The 16,924-nt window shown below is 40.2% G+C and overlaps 1 protein-coding gene across 11 annotated transcripts in view; it reads left to right on the top strand.

The window, feature by feature from the left end:
• Positions 1-16,125, top strand: part of NCKAP5 (NCK associated protein 5) — a 587,437-nt gene extending 571,312 nt beyond the window's left edge. For 5 of the 11 annotated variants that reach the window (XM_074967242.1, XM_074967246.1, XM_074967244.1 and 2 more), the window contains one exon: positions 14,393-16,122. In XM_074967242.1, the coding sequence (XP_074823343.1) occupies positions 14,393-14,674 (282 nt within the window). In that variant the 3' untranslated portion in view covers positions 14,675-16,122. Of the gene's footprint in view, positions 1-14,392 lie in introns of all 11 variants that reach the window. The other 6 variants (XM_074967249.1, XM_074967241.1, XM_074967248.1 and 3 more) reach the window with 4 other exon arrangements.
• Positions 16,126-16,924: the final 799 nt, after the last annotated feature.

Below are 16,924 nucleotides of genomic sequence, written 5' to 3'. Positions count from 1 at the left end.
GCAACATGCATAAAGTATGCCTTAGCATCCAGGATGTGCTAGATACTGTACAGATTAAATGAAGAGACATGGTCCCTGACCCAAGCATTTTGCATTCTAATATTGGAGATGATACTGTGAGCGAGAGCAGCTAATGAGAGCAGGGATTGGGGAAGAAACCACAAGGGTTATGGTGACGTGGTTACAATGCATGCACACCTGGATGGTTCCTCTAAAGTAAAACTTGGTTTTGTCTGTTTAGATCAAATCACCTGTTGCAGAGGGCCTGGAAGAAATGATTGTTTAGGGGAGATTGGAATGAGTAGAGGTAATGACTTGGTGGACCAGGTTTGGAAAGGGTTTTGTTGCATAAAAAAAGGCATGGAGATGATATTGAGAAAAGGAAATCAAGGGGACATTAGGACAGGCATTACTGACGTTCCATTGATTTCAGCAGCATATCAGTGAGACATAACACAGGAGAAACAGCAGTGGGAGTCCAGGACATGTCAAAGTTATAACAGAAAATCATTAAAGCAGCAATGATTTATAGATAAGGCTGAAATGTGGCTCCTGCCTTGACTCCTTGACTGGTCTCTGATGTTTCCAGTGTGCCTAGGAAAACATATCAGAATGGTTCCCCATCCACCTTTTTTGGAGTTTGTGACAGGTTGGTGTGTTGTTACCCTCCTCTTCTGTGACCTCTTGTGCCATGCCCGACCACAGTGGCAGGGTTTCTAATTGTTGCTCTCTCCTCTCTCTCCCCCCCCCCCAAACACATTCTTAGCCACCTCACCCCCCACCTGATTATTTCTCTCTTTTTTTAAATTTTGATTTCAAAGGGTTTTTTCCTCTTTCCTTTTTTCCATTCCCCTCACCTGATTGATCCCTATGCTCCTTTCCTCATTCTTCATCAAGTTACATGGTTCTCATTCTTCTTCTGGTGGGAGGTGTCCAGAATGGAGCTGGAACACATCCTTTAGCAGCTGAGCTGTCTGATGTTGTGAGTGCAGAAACAAACTTTGGGTAGGTGAGCTACTTCCTGAGCTGGTACCACTATACACTTAAGCTGCTTCTGTGGCAATGGCATTCAGGGTTACTGCAGGTGCAGGGAGGGAAGATGGGTTCCAAGGAGCTCCCCACGGTGCCAAGTCAGAGTGCGTGCAGTTTCCCACACCCACTCCCATACTTGTCTTGCACCACTAATGGAGCCCAGGCCCAAGATGAGAAACACGCTTATGGAAAATTTCAACCTTAACCATGAATTTCTTGGCATTTAAATTATGAATTTTCTTGTCTTGATTGTTTTTCATCAGTGCCATAATTCTTAATGTAAATTTTGGTGCGTGACTTAATAATACATTGTTTTACTTAACTAGTTCAGATAGAGATTTATATGATTATTGCCTGAGTATAAAGTCTTTTTCAATAGGAGGGTTGTGGGTTTTTTGTTTGCTTCCTGTTTGCTAGAATAATAAGTTACTTTATTATTCAACCCGGACTTGCTTCATGCTGTTTTCAATAAGATATTTAATAAATATGTAAATTTAAAAATTAATTTACTGCATACGTTTGGCAGTGTGACTTTTGAACTGACAAAAGTTTGATGGATTGTAAAATTATCCCCCTAAAAATCATCAGACATAGTAAACAGAATTTATCAACCTCTGTTAATTTTACAGCTTTTTCTTCATCTTATCTTCTGTTAGGATCTCACTTAAAATTGATTATAATCAGTGTATTTCTAGAGCCGTAATTCATTCATAGATTAATTAGATTTTAGGTTAATATCCCATCAGAGTATGGGACATGAGCCAGCAGAGTGTTTTCCAGTTGTTACAGAGCTGCAGTAGAGAAACCTTGATTATTGTTCCCATGTGACTTAAACCACCAAGACTAATCACTAATCAAATTCAAACCACATAAAATGGAACATCCTTCATAGCATTTATTTTCTAGCTGGCTTATACTATGAGCTCTTTATTGACACAACTAACTAGACTGAAATATACTTTAAAAATTGCAAGAGTAATTCTCCCCTTACTTAAATTTGGGTATTTTTTCCCAGCCTTGACTGTTCTGATTTTTGTATGTGTGCTGTTCTGTTTTTTGTGTGTGCGCGCCTCTGTGGCTTCTGCCCCTCCCTTCCCACAAAATTTCTGGGCTAAAGAACAAGTAAATTGGTTGCAGGAAATTTTAAAAAGTGTATGTGAAATATACTTATGTACAGGGTTTGATTGCTGATGGATGAAGCATAAGTTTCAATACAGACAGATAGATTCCTGTTTTTGTTTGGTTCCAGTCATTTCTAAAAAATGATCTGATCTTAATGCCAGTTGAAGTGGCAAGAAGAGCCACTGAACCAACATCACTATTTAGGTCTCAGTCTTTCCCTGACCCGTTGTGGATGAACATAAGAATGGCCATGCTGGGTCAAACCAAAGGTCCATCTAGTCCAGTATCGTGTCTACTGACACTGGCCAATGCCAGGTGCCTCAGAGGGAATGAACAGAACCAAGTAAACATTAAGTGATCCATCCCCTGTTGCCTATTCCCAGCTTCTGGCAGAGACTAGGGACACCATCCCTGCCCATCCTGGCTAATAGCCATTGATGGACCTATCCTCAATGAATTTATCCTCAGTGCTGCCACTTGAAAACTGATATTTCTACTTCTGCTGCTTCCTCCCCTTTCCCATTGGGTCAGGTGGTGCACTCTGGATGTTCACAGGCTAACAAGAACTAGAGTTTGTCATTTTTGAACCCTGTTATAGTCTTGGCCTTCACAACTTCCTCTGGCAAGGAGTTCCACAGGTTGACTGTGCGTTGCATGAAAAAAATACTTCCTTTAGTTTGTTTTAAACCTGCTACCTCTTAATTTCATTTGGTTCTTGTGTTATGAGAAGGATTAAATAACACTTACTTATTTACTTTCTCCACACCCGTCATGATTTTATAGACCTCTAACATATCCTCCCGTAGTCGTCTCTTTTCCAAGCTGAAAAGTCCCAAGCTTACTAATCTCTCCTCAATGTTGCCTTTTCCATTGCACAGATCAGGACAAGTTTTAAGAGAGTTCATATGCTGAGGGGATACACCTCCACTGAGGTTTTGGTGTAGCCAGTTGGGGGAGATATGGGAACCTGGCCAATGGAACCATGAGTATGCAGACTTTACCTGAACATTGTAACTTTAAGACCTGAGGTGGAGAGGAAGTGAGGAGATTCTTGCTCCTATGAACAACCCCCACAAAAAGCCTCTTAATTTTGACTTGGTAGTCCTTACTGGCAAATCCTGCTTCCACAAGTGCAGGTGTGAAAGGCCTGCTGGCAGTGAAACCAGTGTAATTCTGCTGCCCAAGGAAGGTAGGATTTGTTAGGGAAGCCGTGCTGTATATGCATGCTGCCTGTATGACATGGAGTCTCATTCTGCAGCGGTTTCCTGTGCAGCAGTACACAAGAAGGTGTTTGGAAATGAAGTAGGGTGAACTGGTGGATATGAACAGACCCTGTGTTCCCTCCCCACTCCCCTTACACAGAGAGCATGCAAGGACCCTAGAGGCTGTTCCAAGGGTTGCCAGGTGTCTGGTTTTCAACCGGAACACCCAGTCAAAAAGGGACCCTGGCAGCTCTGGTCAGCACTGCTGACTGGGCCGTTAAAAGTCCTGTTGGCAACACTGGCAAGCTCTGTCCCCAGCTCCTGGGAAGCAACCGGCATGTCCCTCCAGCTCCTAGGTGGAGGTGTGGCCATGGGGCCTTTGTGTGCTGCCTCCATCCCGAGCACTGGCTCCACAGTTCCCATTGGCCGGGAACTGCAGCCAGTGGGAGCTGCAGGGTCAGTGCCTGCGGGTGCACAGAGCCCCCTGGTCGTGCCTCCACCTAGGAGCCAGAGAGACATGTGGCCACTTCCCGGGAGCCGCCTGAGGTAAGTTCCACCCAGAGCCCAAACCCCCTCCTGTACTCCAACCCCCTGTCCCAGCCCTGAGCCCCTACTAGGAGCTCACATCTCCTCCCACACCCCAACCTCCTGCCCAGCCCTGAGCCCCCTCCTGCACCCAAACTCCCTTCCGGAGTACACACCCCGCACCCCTCCCAAATCCCATCCCGGAGCCCCCTTCCACATCCTGAATCCCTCATTTCTGGTCCCACCCAGGATCCCTCACCCCACATCCCAGAGCCTGTACCCCCTCACACATCCCAACCCCATGCCCCAGCCCTGAGCCCCACACTCCGAACCCCTCACCCCAGCTGGGAGCCCCCTTCTGCACTCCGAGCCCCTCATCCCCAGCCCAACCCCAGACACCACACCCCCAGCCAGAGCCCTCACCCTCACCCTCTCCTGCACCCCAACCCAGTGAAAGAGAGCAAGGGTGAGGAAGAGTGAGTGATGGAGTGAGCAGAAGCGGGGCCTTAGAGAAGGGACGGGGCCTTGGGGCCGCAGGCAGGGCAACGGTGTTCGATTTTCTGCAATTACAAAGTTGGCAACCCTAGCTATTCCAGCAATTTAAATGGAGTATCTCCTGTGAACCGTCTCTACAGCCATGTGAGGAAGGATGTTCTCTTTCTTCCCTTTACAAATCTCCCAACCTAGTCAAGCTACTTGTGCTGGGTACTGGGGTGGGGATGTCTCCCTGTGTGTATAAACACCTGCTGCTCTTCATAGCAGGGAGAAGAGGGTTTTTCGTTGTGCTGACTGCTACTGATGCTGCCACTTGAAAATGCTATTTCTACCTCATCTGCTTCTGCCCTTTTCCCGTTGGGTCAGGTGGTGCACTCTGGGTGTTCACAGGCTAACATGAAGAGAATCTAGTTCAGATGCCCAATAGGGAGGGTTACTAGAGCAGAAAATCATTATCTACCCCCAGTTACTCTCCACTACTGAGTCTTGAAGGAGACATTGTGCACTGGAATCCCATTTTCCATCAGTACACTGCGTTACTAACTCTGAGACAGTAAGGGACTCGGACATAACTGGAGAGTGAGGGGAGAAATTTCTTTGTAATTACCAAAATAAATAGAAAGTCAAAGGTAGAACATGAAGACAGGCAAGTGTGTGACTAATGCTTATGAAAAATCATTTGAGAACAGGTCAGCCTTAGGGAAAGATGACTACTCTCATGGTGAGAGTCATTAAAGATTATATGTTGTATGTGCCTGATCCTGCCTCCATTGGATTCCATGGGAGTTTTGCCATTGGTGTCTATGTGGCAGAATCAGGCTCCCTAAGAACCGCACTGTGAATTATCTTGTCAAAATAACTTGGTTGTTTGAACTAGTTTTTACAGTTTCATTCCTCATTCAGTTCTAACTGATGTCCTGGTTTTAAAAAGAAATCAATTTTAACAAATGCTAATTTTGGATTAAATAGCCAGGATATCCCCATTTTATCCCTTCCCTGTTTAAACTACCAAACAAACAAACAGACTTTCATGGCATATCCACCTCTACAGAACAGAACCCTGGATATTTAAATACTGTACATTGAATAAAAAACTGATTAAGAAGGTAAAGAGTAAAAGCATTAGTTTAAGTGTGCATGGTTTTCACTAAAATGGTGTTCAATGGGTTATCATTGGCAATGTAAGGCTAACGTTTAGAGGCAGTATTAAACTTTATATGGTTTTGTAGAGTAAGATAACTGTCAGCAACTTAGTTTGGCCTTTCAGTCTGAAATGTTTTACTGTAATTTTTCCCTTTACTAGAAAATCAGAATAATTTTATTACTTAATTCTCCCCATGAGTAACAACAGTAAATTGATTTCTGAAATGCAAAGTTTACCCTGTGTGTCTCGTATTAATTGTCACTCTCTCAAACGCTAAAATCTAAAGTTTCAGCCTCCTTTTCCTTCAATCCTTCAATCACAGGCTCATCACCAGAATTAAAGAATAAATAAATATTTGTTCTTTAATTCTGGTGATGAGTCTGTGATTGAAGTTAGCATCACAATTGTCTACTGGATTTCCTTCATGAGAAGCAGAATTGGTGATTCCATGTCTGCTGACAGTTTGTGGCCTTGCTTTCTCTCTCTGGAGAAAGCAGGAGTGTTTAGCTTTTTTAACTTCTCTGGTCACAGTTGTCTGGTTGTTGTTATGCTGTTGCTGCCATCTTTTTCTACTAAATTCCGCTCAAATTATTCTCTCCTCAACCACTGTCAAACACACTTTGTTCATGTACAGTTCATGCATCCAATAGCCATTATAGAATGGGAAGGGACCTCAAGAGGTCATCTAGTCGAGTCCCCTGCACTCATGGCAGGACTAAGTATTATCTAAACCATTCCTGACAGGTGTTTGTCTAGCCTGCTCTTAAAAATCTCCACAACCTCCCTCGGCAATTTATTCCAGTGCTTAACTACCCTGACAGTTAGGAAGTTTTTCCTAAACTGCCCTTACTGCAATTTAATACCATTGCTTATTGTACTATCCCCAGAGATTAAGGAGAACAATATTTCTCCCTCCCCCTTGTAACAACCTTTTCTAAACTTGAAAACTGTTATCACGTCCCCTCTCAGTCATCATATGGTGCCATGGGAAAACAGCCATCCTTATAATACTTTGGCACACCCAGTTTCTTACCTGATCAGGAACATTTCAGAATTTGAAAATCTTGGGTACTAAAAATGGGCAAAACTTTGAGGCAAGAATGAAAGGTTGAGAATATCTAATCTAGTGTATATGTAAACAGTCTGGTGTATCACCAAAGGGATAATATTACGTGCTAAACTGTGAGGGTAATACTGGTATGTAATTACTGCTGTTATAATGCCTATATTTCTAGGTGCAACATCATACTGGGCACAGTATTCATTTTGAGTAACTGAATCCACTTAATCCCTTCTTAAAAGCAGATATATATATCTAGCCATATTATGAAAACTGTGCTTTTAGACACATAAAGCTCTATTCACTAGGCAGTGTCTTTTACTTTCCACATCATACAAGAATTCAAACCATCGATAATACAGCTCTCAGCTCCACAGCAAGCTATTTATTCATCAATAGCCATTTTGTCCAGGTCTGCTGGTGTGAGCCATGCAGAGCTCATGCTAATGAGCTTTATTTCCCCTTAGGTAATTTATTTACAATTTAGAAGGGCCAAAAATATTCTCCTTGTCACAAAAAATTAAATATTTATGTAGAACGTTACTCCCCTGTCCTAGAAATGGCATGCAAGTTTCTGGTTCTGTTGACAGTATCACCAAGCTACACATAATACCATATGTAGATTACTTTCACCTAAGTGTATATTGTTTTCTCATAAAATGATGAACAGATCAATAATTTCACAAATACTCTATGTCAAAGCAATTTTTCCTGGAGGCAGGAAATAGAGGGCTTCTTTATTATTTATCTTGAAAGTCTGATGGGGTTCCTTTGAGAAGGTCATTGTCTGCTACAGCAAAATAATCATGGGATTTCTGTTCAAGCAGGAAAAAGAAAAATGATTCATTATTTCAAAAATTATTTTACCGTCAGTCTAGAAAATAGATGAAAGCCTCTGACAGTATATAAGGGAGAACAAGGCTTAACTTATTATTTAAGGTTACGCTTTAAAGAGAAAAAAGTTCAAACATTACATTTTTAGCTCTGCTGTAATATAACAGAGGTCATGCAGTTACAGCTTTCACCTTTGTAGTTTCCTGGATGTGATTGTACCACTATTTTCACCGTAGAGCTTTACCTGTCCACCTAATGTTCTCATCCATTTGGCTAAATGAGATCTGGAGACTGTTCACTTTCTATTGAGAAACTACCACTGCATTCTGTCCCTTTCTGTCTGTCTAATGGAAAACTACTGTACCTCAGCTCAAAGCTATACTGAACCTTTTCATACCACGCTTGGCTCTGCAACACAAAATGCTATGGCCCTGAACCCGATCTCACTTACCATGGTGTTACAGTAGTGTGACTCCATCGACGTCAGTGGAGTTACTTCTGATTTACATCAGTGTAACTTTGATCAGAATCCAGCCCTGTGTCTGCAAAACGCCTTTTTTATAAGAGGACACTGCATATATATTAAAGGTGTCCTACTGAGCATGCAATATGGTAGTTTGTAACAAATACAGTAGTGCATCTGTGTCTTTTACTGCTTAATCCTAGTGTGTAATAAATGCAAAGCAGTTATTGTAACAACTACGGGACATCTAGATTGATAAAACTCTGAATTTAAAATGATAAAACAGTTACAGACGGTGAGATCAATATGACCTTGGATACACACAGGCGAAGTAACTTATGGAATTAAAAAATGTAAAAAGCTAGAAAATTGTTTTGCCTTGTGGTGTAGTTTTAAATAATAATTTAAAAAAAAATCAAAAGCAAGCATACTTGATATCTCCTATTAGGGATTAGATCTGAAATGAAAGACCTTGAGTTATACAATTAAGTATTGATTTTGTTGATCTATATTTAATTCTCATAGCAATTTAGTTGTTTTTACACAGGAGTGTTTTGCAGCTGTACTTCACTTGGAGCAATGTTCCTTTTACTTTTGTGATAATCTAAAAACTAAATTGCTCAGTGCATGCGAGACAAAAGTAAGGTTTATTTTATTCTAGTGTGTAACTGACTCTGAGCCCCTTAAACTACTGTTTAACTAAACGTAGAAGAATGCAAAATGCGTTTACACTACAGTATTTTCCTTGCTAATTTGGGGCTCAGGTGTACCTTACAGGCTCAGTCTGGCTAGGAGGCAGTGTCTCGCTACATTACACAATGGTAGCTCCACCGGTATATGGTAGGAATGGACATGCGGCTACAGTCCTTAAGGGGGTTCAGCATGAGTTCTCCTCAGCAGCCATAGCTCTGCCGTCACCCCACCCTTCCCTGTCCCTGTTTGCTAGCCCTAGTCCTGGTGCTGTTCAGGTTAGCACTAGGACTGCAATTGTGGCTTGTCCCTGAGCATATCAGGCACAAGGAGAAGAGGCTCCTTGCACCACTGCCCACCCATAATCTGGCCCTATGACTTTTTAATTAGAAAGTGCATCATAAATTCTTTGTTAGTAAAGTAGAAATATTCAATGTGTATGTCCAATTCTTAAATGTGCATGTAGGTTAGCTTTGTTTTCTGAATTTGTTGCACTAAGATATTTTATTACATTAGTTCTGGTCTTAACTAAACTCATTAGAATGTTGCCAAAATGAAAAAGTATTCTGATTTATGACTGCAGTATATCTCCATATAGACTCATAGACTTTAAGGTTAGAAGGGAGCATCATGGTCATCTAATCAGACCTCCTGCACATTGCAGGCCACAGAACCTCACCCACCCACCCACTCCTGTAATAGACCCCTAGCCTCTGGCTGAGTTACTGAAGTCCTCAATCATGATTTAAAGACTTCTAGTTACAGAGAATCCACCATTTACGCTAGTTAAAACCCGCAAGTGACCCATGCCCCATGCTGCAGAGGATCAATGTAAATTGCAATCAATGTAAATTGATTCCTAATTAATGTGTGTAGTATCTGGACTAGATTCTCTCCTTCTCCTCCTCTGGCAACTGTATACCACTCTCAGGTGGTGGCCGGCTGAGGATTCCTGCAGACTAGGGGAGCACTCAGCTGATGTAAAGTGGAAAAGCCAGTTCCTGTGGCAATTGCCCCCCCTACACACATACACACACTAATATGGGGTGTTCCTGGGGTGGAGCACAACACCAATTCACAATTGTAGTATGGTCCCATTGAGTTCATAGCCAGTTGGCATTAATTAGAGGAGCCTTGAGCCTTGATGCTGCAAAGGTACCATAAGAATCAAGAAGGCTTAAATTGCTCCCTGATGGCATCTTCTGTACTGACTGTATCTTGGCTCAGGACATAATCTGTGCTTGTATCTATTGTATTTTCATCTGGGTGAATTTAATGTTTGTGAAAAGGTGCTGAGTTGACCACCCTGAAGGATAGATCAGTCCGTCTACCTCAGAACAGGTATGGCATGGTCAGCAGCAGTTCTCCCCACTGAACCTGCCTTGTGCCTTGGCCCTCAGCAAGGAACCATGTTTTAAATGAGAATGCACTTCAGTTTCCATTTCTATTCCTCTGCTCATATTGCCAGCTGTGGTGATAGGAATGCTTGTTCCCTGACAGTTAGGTTGACCACAGTTAGGGTGACATGTTTCTGATAGTAATGACTTTCAGTCACTACTGACCTGGACCAGATTTGATATGAACTAATATACCATTACCAAATCCCTGAGCTATCCAATTTCCCAATATACTTATATATATATATGTCCCACTGAAGGGCCTTATCGTCAGGAGAAGATACTGATTCTTTCACGTGAGAATTGACACTAAAAGTGCGTTAGTAAATTAATGACTTAAACATGAGTAAAGCTAACATCTTTGAGGCAAAGTCTGTTCCTTGTTACACCTGTGCTACTCCACTGAAGTCAGTAATAGATCTAAATGCATGTAATTGAGAACAGAATTTGACCAACTATGTCTATAATTTATCAACATATCCTAATAATATTTATTATTTTGTGATTTCCTTTTGTTTCATACAGCAGTTTTTGTAAACTGCCATGAAAACCAAGAAATATAATGTATTCTGTATCCAAATAGTCTATATTTTGTATCCTACTGGTATTCACCTTCCGTAACTACTGAATAGGTTGTTAAAGAACAAAGGGGATTCTTTCTTGATAATAAAATAATGCATGTTAGCCTTTACAAAGTGGATATGTAAGTTATTTCATTATCATGCGACAGGAACAGTGCATTGTCTGTAGAAATCCTCACAGAAATTATTGTGCTTAAACCTTTTCTGTGTGGAGGAGTTTTGGATGTAATGGAATTTACTTCCAGAATTATAATTAAGGAAATATCATATTGTAACTTTTTGCCCACATGTATTAAGAATTATATTACATGACTTCTTATTCCAAGGTCAGCATAATGTATTAATATGATATGCAAACACAATTCTCTTGCAAATTAAACTGTGGGGGGAAGTTCTTCTTAATGAATTTGTCTAATACATTAGTATGATTCCCTTAATTGTTCCTACTCCCACTCCCAAACCTCCCAATTTACATTTCCTTTGTATACTTGCTGTTATCTGAAGATTGTCTTAGGAGACTGGGGATATCTGGTGTTTTTCCTTAAAGCTTCAGCTCCTGGAGCAATGGTATGACATGAGAATCTCTCCTCTCTCTTTTCTAAAAATGTTTCTAGCCCTCATGGTTACAGAGTGAGGCTTGTAAACATGAACCCTAATAGCACAAAATCCAGTGACAAATAAAAATAACACAAAATGTATTATTGTTAAAAAAAGGGGGGGGGGGCTTTTTTTAAGCCAGTCTCATGATTTTTGGAGTCTGACTCTTGATTGTTGACTGCTTGGGGTTGGCAATCCTGAACACTGTTCAAAGGAGAAAGAAACCCAGAAAAGGAGGACATTATGTATCATATGAAATGAAAACCATACATCAGCATCAGCTGAAAAGGAAAAAAATATTTTGCATCTCACCCCAACACTATCAATAAATCACACATCTTTGCTCATACAGTATTGTAGTAATGTGTTAGAGAAAAGAAAACCCAGACCATCTTCTGTCTTTTACCAAATGAAACCATTGACCTTGGCATTAATACGTATATGAAAAGGCAATCATATATCATAAAATATCTTTAACTTATTCCTGAAAACAAATGCCTTTGCCTCAGGTTCAGTCATACACATTAAGTGTGGCAATGATAACCTCCCATTCCTTTTGATCACACGTGTTCCCACTGCTAGGAACACATGAAACACCGTTTCCACCCTTCCTACTTCCCGTTGTAGGATAGCAGATACTGTATCCACATAAGACTTATGTGTATCAAATTTAGAATTATGAGCATCCATCCATTGCAGTGTTTACTACGCAGTATATTCAGTTTTCAATGCTGGGCACTTCAGTTTCATTTGGTTCAGTGATTTTAGTTAAAATTTGGTGTGGATACCTTTCGTCCCAATAATTTCTTTAGTATAGTTTATTTCCTGTAACCCCCATATTAAATACCTTAACAAGGGTGTGATTATATCAATGTACTGTTTTATATTGGACTTGCATGAGGTTATACGCTATTGAGGTTCCAGGTACGTAGAATATACTAGTCAGCTAACCGCGTGTCCACCCCTGTGACTTACACTGTCTTTCAGCCCATCCAGAGTTTTTGTTGTTATTTAACAGTGTACAATATACTATCAGAAATAGCCCTGAGCAGTCAGTCCATACATACATTCTAGCTCTTGTCAGAAAATAAAGGATGAAATCCCCCATTAAAACCAATGGAAGTTTTGCCATTTACGTAACAGATCCAGGATTTCACCCAAAACCCCATGTTTATCCCTCCATGTCTATGCCCAAACAGCCCCATTTTATTTATCCAAAGCAAAGCTGAAAGTTGGAAGAAAAAAACCCCAAAGAAAAGCCATGTGACTCAAATTAAAAATCAATAGTTCATTTAATAAAATATTTAAGATTTTGCTAGTCTGTAGGATAAAAGGCACTATGTAAGTGTTTTAAAGATGTTACGCATACGGATCATTTCATTCAGCCTACACTGAAATATGGCATCTGTCTGTGTCAGGTTTCAGAGTAGCAACCATGTTAGTCTGTATTCGCAAAAAGAAAAGGAGTACTTGTGGCACCTTAGAGACTAACAAATATATTTGAGCATAAGCTTTCGTGAGCTACAGCTCTGTTCTGTGTCAGTATGCACTATACAGCATTGTTTAAGGGAAGGGAAGAACTTTGAAAACTGAAATTACAGGGAATTTTAAGTGGGTGGACTGTCAACTGTAACTTCCAAAATTTGAATTTGTCTGGAATACTGGGGATTACATCCCTCCTCTTTCAGAAAGTACTGTGAGATCAGTGGTAAGGACCACTGTTTTGTCTCATCTAGAAAAATGGCACTTGCAATAATACAATTCCCCCTTGAAATATGTCGGGGCATGCGTTCACTATTGGACCAAAGAGAAGAGTCCCACCTACTGTGTCACCAACATTACTTCTAGTGTCATTTAAAGTTTTCCGAAAGGTTTCATCCAAGTTCTAACCTGGGCAGCCACATTAAGCCTGTAAGATCTAACAAGTTCACAATCTAAGGTGGCATGGCTTCATGCCCTCCCTTTTTTACATATTTAGCCTTAAAAAACAAGCACCCTCCTTTACCTAATCTGTCTTCCCATTGCCCAAGATCTCTAGGGTTAAATAAACATGGCAGAAAGAAAGCCTGATATATTTTTAACCTTAATATTTTCCACAAACCCTGATGACTAGTTAAAATTGTGTGTTTAATCACTCAGGATCTCCTGGTTCTGGTTGAGCTGTATTCTTGGGTGGGCCTAAACTATCCATCGAAACCAAGTAACACTGTTTGTTCTTGGATTGCCAATAGTATATTGATCCAGTCATTGCTGCTTAATACTATTACTAAAAATAAGGAATGACCCTAACTGGGATAGCACACCTCATTTAACAATATGTATTTAAAAAACTTGGCTCCCTAGGTCTCCGTGCCCATCAAATGTGCAATGTTATTTTTTGATAATATTATCTGTAACATGAGTTGGTAACATGATAAAAAAAAAGACTGTATGTGAAAGACAGGTCATTTTTATTGAACTTCTCCCTAAACAGCTGATAAACTGGTCTTGAAAAGATCTTTGTAGCCAACAAAGGGATGCAATTACACTTGTATAATACTACTGTGATTTTTTTTAATATAATGTGCTAATACATTGTCCAGTGTTTCATTTGGTGCAGTTTCAACAGAATTACAACACTTCCCAAAGTAGATCTAGCCAATATCTGATTGATTCTGGTCTGTGGGGATTGGATCAGTTCAGTGTAATTTCCTCTCTTGTTGCTTTCATTTCTATTAGGGAGGCTTTTGGTTCATGGAAATCGATAACCTTACACATGCAAAATGTTAGGTTATTTTTTAGTAAGTTTCATTTGTGCCTGTATCATACAGAAAATATATTTTCCCCCTCAGAATATGTGCACTGCATGTTAGTTATTTGGCAGACTCCAAAGTCAATTCATAGACAAATATTCATTTACCCTTACAATAAATAAATAAATAGTGACGAGGGAAAATTTAAATTACTATGAAGAGGCTGAAGATATTTTACACATACCAATTCCAGAATCTGCCACTTAAAATGTAAATGGGACTTAACTGTTTTGCAAATTGAGTCCTATTTGTCTCAGCAGAATCATTAAAGCTATGATTTAACCCAAAAATGGGCTTTATTATTCCATTTAATTATACTGGAGGATTTAGGTACAAGCCTCTAACAATTTATTCCTTTAACACTGTGAATGTTGGACAAACAAATATTTGACTATGTACGTAGGATAGCTTTATTTTTGTAAGAAATATGTTTCTAATATTTTCCTTACTTATTACAGAAATTGAAACAAGCTGAAAAAACAAGGGAAGATTCTGAGAATAGATTATCTAAAATTTCCCTGGAGTCTCTCAATAAATTTAACAGCAATAATGTCATTTTATTACAAAAAGAGAAGAATTGTGTGAACAAGGTTGAAGGACAAAAGGAAGAAAATGGAAAGAATGAAGAAGCTTCTTTAAATAGCTCTGATAGTCATGTTGTAGACAATTTAGAATCCTTGAGTGATTCTTTATATGATAGCTTCTCATCCTGTGCCAGCCAAGGCTCTAATGATGTATAAAGAGACTTTCTAGTGGGTTGTGAATGGAGCACTTAACGAACTGAGGGGGAAAAAAGAAAGGAACAACTGTTGAAAAACTTCATCCTAAATTGTTGGATTCACAGCAGGGTATTTCCTGACTTATTTTCATGACACAGCAATAAGGAAAGACAAGACTGCATTTATTGTGATGCATGAGACTGAAAATTGAACACAAAAGCTGTTATACAAAATGTCTTAATTTTGCACTTTTATGAATATCTGTACAGAAGTTGTAAAAATTTTTGAAAAAATATATTTGTAGAAAAAAAAAGCAATAAATATTAAATGGTGCCATGCTCCTGAATTGACAGATTACTAACTTTTAAAAGTTGATGTTAATATTAACAAGCAGAGTTAGTGCATTTTTTAAAGAAAGATTTATAATTGTACTAGTCTTAAAACTGTATGTAGAAACACTGCTTTAACATAAACTTGAGCCCGCCAAATTGTCTGAAATAAACCTTCTTGGACCACATTTTACAACGTACACTTTGTAATTTTTTTTTTATTTTAGTGCAATTTCACATAAGATTCTCCAGGGGTATGTGCATTTTAGTTGGTGTAATTCCTTAACATGTATCTGTTGATACTTCAAGAGGGTTTTGATGTTTGAGACAGTATGAGAATGGTTGGAATCAAATACCCAGATCCCCACTACTACTTGTGCATCTGAGCAGCCCCACTGAGTTCATAAACCATGTGCATAAAAGTGTTTGGAAGATCAGGGTCAAAGTGATTTGCCATTTGACTTCAATGGGAGTTTTGCCTGAGTAAAGGATTGCAGGATCTGGCCTTTATTGCTCACTGCAGTATTTACTTTTATAGTTTACCTACTTCTCCTTCCGCTGTAACCATTTAATATGAATTTCTGAATGTGGTATGTTGATTTTTCCCCTTCAGACCACCTTGGTTTTAACTCCATCTAGGAATCCTGGAAAACTGAAATAAAATTCATATTTGTGATAAACTTTTTTAAACTAAAAAAAAATGTTTTTGGTGCTAACTCTTAATTCAACATATCTTTTTCCTATAAAGACTTTATATGTAAGGGGAAGTCTATTTCAAAGGTTATGTGTATTTTTGCTAGTTGTGAAGTATTTATAACTGCTTTTGTACAGCAATCTATCTGTAAACTAGGTATATTTGGGATATTTCTAGGGTCTACTGTTTCTTTAGCAAATACCTGTTAATCTTTATGATATTGTATGATCAGTGTTATTTTGTTAATACTTTGTGCAATTTGTTACATTTTAATTTTGTTATTTTAAGTAATGATGTCAGATTTAAACTTGCATTGTCTTTTTGAAACTTATTTCTAAATAAAGTTCATATCACATTTATAGGAATGGTTAAAGATATATATTTTCCCAAGGACAAGTCGTCCATGTTGGAGTTAATTGGTTTAATGAGATGGATTTACGAATTAATTGTCCAAGAAAATATCAAAGAAGAGATGGGAAGCAAATAAAATAATGTAAAACTATTTTAAAGAACCACCTCTATGATACCATATGCATGCAAAACACTGTGCAAACCATTTCCCTTCTCCAGTCAACTAGCCCTCGGTGCCCCAGAAATAATAAACGTGCAGATGGAATTCAATCATTCAAATGAATTCTCGACATGGCAACTAAAAAGTAATTTAAGCTTAATTCAAACCCCTCTGCTTGCAGACAAGATTGTGACTGATCAAAGGGAAGCCTGTGGGTTGCCGAAAGATGAGGCTGGGGAAGGAGTTGTAATAGGCTGTACAATGAAAACCATCATTTTCCTTCAGCTAGTTCTTCATCTCACAAATGAAGGCCGCAGCGGACTGTAGGAATGAAGAGCACCGTGACGTGGGGTGGCCCCAGTAGCCTCCACTCGCTTCCACACTGTGCCAGACGAGAGCCAGGCCCCGCATGGCGGAGACAGCCACGGAAACGCTCCTCGCCGCGGCCCATGTGGCGGCGCCTTTGGGGGGGTGCTGCAGGGAATGGGTCCTGCCCCGGCAGCGCTTCCCAGGGAGTCGACACGCGCCCACCGTGGCATGGGAACGACTGCGCGGGGGCACCGCCCCGGGGGAGGGCGAGCCTCCCCCTGCGCCGAGCGAGCCGCGGGCTGGGCCACAGCTCCGCTAGCCAGCAATGAGCGTGCCCCCGCCTCGCCCTGGGCCCGCTCGCCTCCCACCCGGCCGAGGCCTCCTGCACGTTCTCGACGGGCACGCTGCTGTGTGCCCCGCGGGCCATT

The sequence above is a fragment of the Natator depressus genome, chromosome 11, assembly GCF_965152275.1.
Source record: "Natator depressus isolate rNatDep1 chromosome 11, rNatDep2.hap1, whole genome shotgun sequence".
Classification (NCBI taxonomy): Eukaryota; Metazoa; Chordata; order Testudines; family Cheloniidae; genus Natator; species Natator depressus.
This window is presented reverse-complemented; position numbering and strand designations above follow the sequence as displayed.